Below are 3,662 nucleotides of genomic sequence, written 5' to 3'. Positions count from 1 at the left end.
ACTCTAGAACATGAAGTGAAAATAAGTTGGGGGGTGGGGTGAGGAAATATCCATACAGGGTCAAGAGTGAGAACCATCCAGGGAATGGATACGGAATTAAAGTTTCCAGGGGAAGTCTCTCTTCCCTGATCCTGTTCCTTAAACCAGGTGGTCCCACCCACTCACTAGGAGGTTTCCGTCATGAAAAGGAACCATATGGCACCCTACTCTCCTTTAGAATTTCTCACTTAACCGTATCTCTGCTTTTTGCTCACTGCGACTTCACAACTTTGGATCTGCTGATTTGGGCTCCTATCACTGGACTAGGCCCAGTGGACTTCATGACCCCACACATGTGATCACCGGGTCATCTCAGATATAGGTTCCAGGTACCCTATGTTCTTCTGGCTCTGAACAGCCCCTGATAGACCCAACTAGTTAGGGTTCTCATGTTCCTAAACCAGATTCAGCCTTCCTGGTCAGTATCAACCATTTGATAGGTACGATTCAAGGGCAAGGGGAACAGAAAAATTGTCCTAAGTGGTGAGTGGATTGGTATGAGCGGTGTTATATTGTAAAGAGGTCTGTGGTGGATGTTTGAGGTCTTGGAGTTATGATGCAACCAGCTCTAAGATACAGCATTCTGGACCCAGCACCTGATGCCATAAAGGTAAAGAATGTCATCAAAAAGCCTATTTATTTTTTATTGCAAGTGACCTAAATTGAAACCATATCAAGTCCATGACAAGAAAGGTAAAGGAAAGAAAAACTTTTGTTGAGTCTAACTGTGCAATAGACATGTAGGTTGAGGATCTTGCTTGAAAGAACTTCTTTAATTTATTACTCAACTTCTGTGACCCACTTGTTATAATGCCTATTTACATAGAGCAAAACTTGACTTCTTTTAAGCAAACTTTTTAAAGAGTCTATTTATTTATTTTAGAGAGAGAGAGTGAGAGCATGAGTTGGGGAGGAGCAGAGAGAGAGAGAATCCCAAGCAGGCTCTGTGCTGACCGAACTGGATGAGGGGTTTGTACTCACTGAGCTGAAACCAAGAGTTGGATGCTTAACCATCTGAGCACCCAGGTGCCCCAACTTAAGATTGTTTTCAATTTAAGAAACTCTAAGACACAGAGAGGACATCTGCTTCTTCTGGTTCTTGAGTCTTTTCAGTGCATCTTTGATCTCCTTGTTTCGCAAACTGTATATGATGGGATTCAGCATGGGAATCACAGCTCCATAGAGCATGGACGCCACCTTATCTTGGTCCTGTGAGTAGCCAGTACTAGAATGGAGATATGAGAAGAGACCAGAGCCATAGAAGAGAATCACTGTGGTCAGATGAGAGGCACAGGTGTTGAAAGCCTTCATCCGCCCTTGGGTTGAATGGATCTTCATGACAGCAGCAATGATGTAGCAGTAGGACACCAGGACCACAAGAGCTGATGTCCCACCAACTGCACACACAACAAGAATGTTCACTACCTGGCTGAGGAAGGTACTAGAGCAAGACAAGACTAGCAGAGGTGGCAGGTCACAGAAAAAGTGGTTAATGACTCGTGGTCCACAGAAATGCAGCTGGAATATGGAGCTGGTTTGGACCAATCCCGTGAGGAACCCTCCAGTGTATGCTGTAATGACCATCCCCACACACATGGCGGGTGACATGAGGGCTGTGTAGATCAGAGGGGTGGCGATAGCAGAATACCGGTCATATGCCATGGCTGCCAGGAGACAGCATTCAGTGCCTCCCATGCTGATGAAGAAGAAAAACTGAGCAGCACAGCCCACAAAGGAGATGGTCTTCTGCTGCTTGAAGAAGTCGCAGAGCATCTTGGGGGTGATGGAGGATGTGTATGAGATGTCAACAAAGGACAGGTTTCCAAGGAAGAAGTACATGGGGGAGTGCAGACATGATTCCATCCTGATCAAGACAACAAAGCCCAGGTTCCAAGCCAGAGTCATGGAATAGATCCCCAGAAACAACACGAAGAAGAAAGCCTGCAGCTCTGGATGTTCTGAAAATCCCAAAAGGATGAAATCAGTCGTCATGTTGATGTTCCTTCTCATGGCCATGTATCTTCTATTTCCTGCCTGCAGGCCCCAAAATGAGACTCCTGGGGAGTGAAAATCCAGGTGGAGAAACCACTTTGTTTTTTCATGGAATCCTAGACTCCCTGAGTCACAGGAGTCACTGGAAAGCAGGTGTTCTACCTCTCTCCAATGTGAAATTCCCCTCTACGGCATTTATTGGGTCTTTTGTGAAGATCATTGTCATCCTAATTTGATGTGCTGTTCATGCAAAACTGACAGGCCCAGACTAGACTGGCAATTTTGCATTATCTGGATTACCACCTACATTGGCAATGTTACCACTTTACTGAAGGAAGTTATTACTACAACTTGGACCAAATACTCCTTTTTCCACACTTGCTTGTAAGTGTTAGTGGTTGGATCTTGAGTCACTCAGATTTATGCTACTGTTATCCTTTTCTAAGAAAATAAGTATGTCAGAAATTGAAATATCCAGAGAGGCAATTCTGTGTTTATCATCATAGTTTGTTCTGACCAGCTTTTATGGGGTCAAGGTCTTCTTTCTTCTTTAATCAGTGGAATGAAGCACATAGAAGTGTGGACACACTGGCATCCCCTTTAGAGATAAATTAAAGGAAAAAGTTAAAAATAAAAGTTCAACACTGTGAATTGTCAGTGCTCATTCTGCACTGCAACTGATCACAAACCCGGCACCAGGTTTGATAGACCTAACCATGGATGATGTAGAAAGTAATAAAACATCATTATCAAGTTCACAATGTTCAACAGAATGCATGAGAAAAACAGGAAGCAGATAAGCCACAGCACAACGTGACAGGTGGGCCAAGGGACGTATTTGTGTAGTATCCTGGATGGTAGGCATAGCAGGTGGAAGCTTCTGAGAGATGTGTTCCAACATAAGAGGGTTCCAACAGTGAGTATGGGGTTACCAGGATGAAAGTTTGATGTGTGAGGGGGTTGGGTGACAGTTGGTTCCAGAAAAGCATTTGCATAGTACTCAGGACATGTTAAAAATGTCAGCATGGCAGGAGCTCAGGGTGAACAGGGTTAAGAGAAGATAACAGAGGTCTAATTTTGAGAGACAGTGGGAGGTTGGAAAATTGTGAAAGATCTTTGAAGTCCAAAGCAAAGATGGCAAAAACATTTGTTTGTTTCATACATATGTGTGCATACAATTGCATGTGCTATGTATATAATTGCATATGCTGTATATATAATTGCAAAAATGTATTGCATATTCATATTTAATTTCAATCTTCTCTCCTCTTCTGAACTTCTGTTCTCCTTTACCCTGCTCTGCTCTTTTGATAGGAGGCATCACCTTCTCCCATTGCAGAGAATTGATTGATTGTTGATACTGATTGTCTGTCTCCCTTAGATTATAAGCTTAACGAAGACCAGGATTTGTATGAATTTTTGTCTCTTTTGTTCATTGAAGTATCCCCAGTGCCTACAGCTATACTGGCATGTTGCAGGTGCTCAATAAATATTTGCTGGGTAAATACCATGTGAAGCGCTTTGACCTTTCTCCTATGGGCAAGAGGGAGAATATGAAAGTTTGGCTTTTGTTTGTTTTTTTAAATTTTAATTATTTCTTTGTAAACACGGAACTAAGGGGCGCCTGGGTG

General features: G+C 43.0%; 1 protein-coding gene across 1 annotated transcript; it reads right to left on the bottom strand.

Moving 5' to 3' along the window:
* Positions 1–1,092: 1,092 nt before the first annotated feature.
* On the bottom strand, positions 1,093–2,055 carry LOC115272384 (olfactory receptor 5A1-like). Its single transcript, XM_029915467.1, has one exon. The coding sequence runs from the start codon at positions 2,053–2,055 to the stop codon at positions 1,093–1,095; it is 963 nt and encodes a 320-aa protein (XP_029771327.1).
* Positions 2,056–3,662: the final 1,607 nt, after the last annotated feature.

This window comes from Suricata suricatta, chromosome 11 (assembly GCF_006229205.1).
Source record: "Suricata suricatta isolate VVHF042 chromosome 11, meerkat_22Aug2017_6uvM2_HiC, whole genome shotgun sequence".
Taxonomy (NCBI): domain Eukaryota; kingdom Metazoa; phylum Chordata; class Mammalia; order Carnivora; family Herpestidae; genus Suricata; species Suricata suricatta.
Note: the sequence above shows the minus strand (reverse complement) of the source record. Positions and strands in the feature narration are given on the sequence as shown.

What these genes read in the sequence shown, in the direction of transcription:
- LOC115272384 (XM_029915467.1), bottom strand. Translation starts at nt 2,055, where the DNA reads ATGGCCATGAGAAGGAACATCAACATGACGACTGATTTCATCCTTTTG.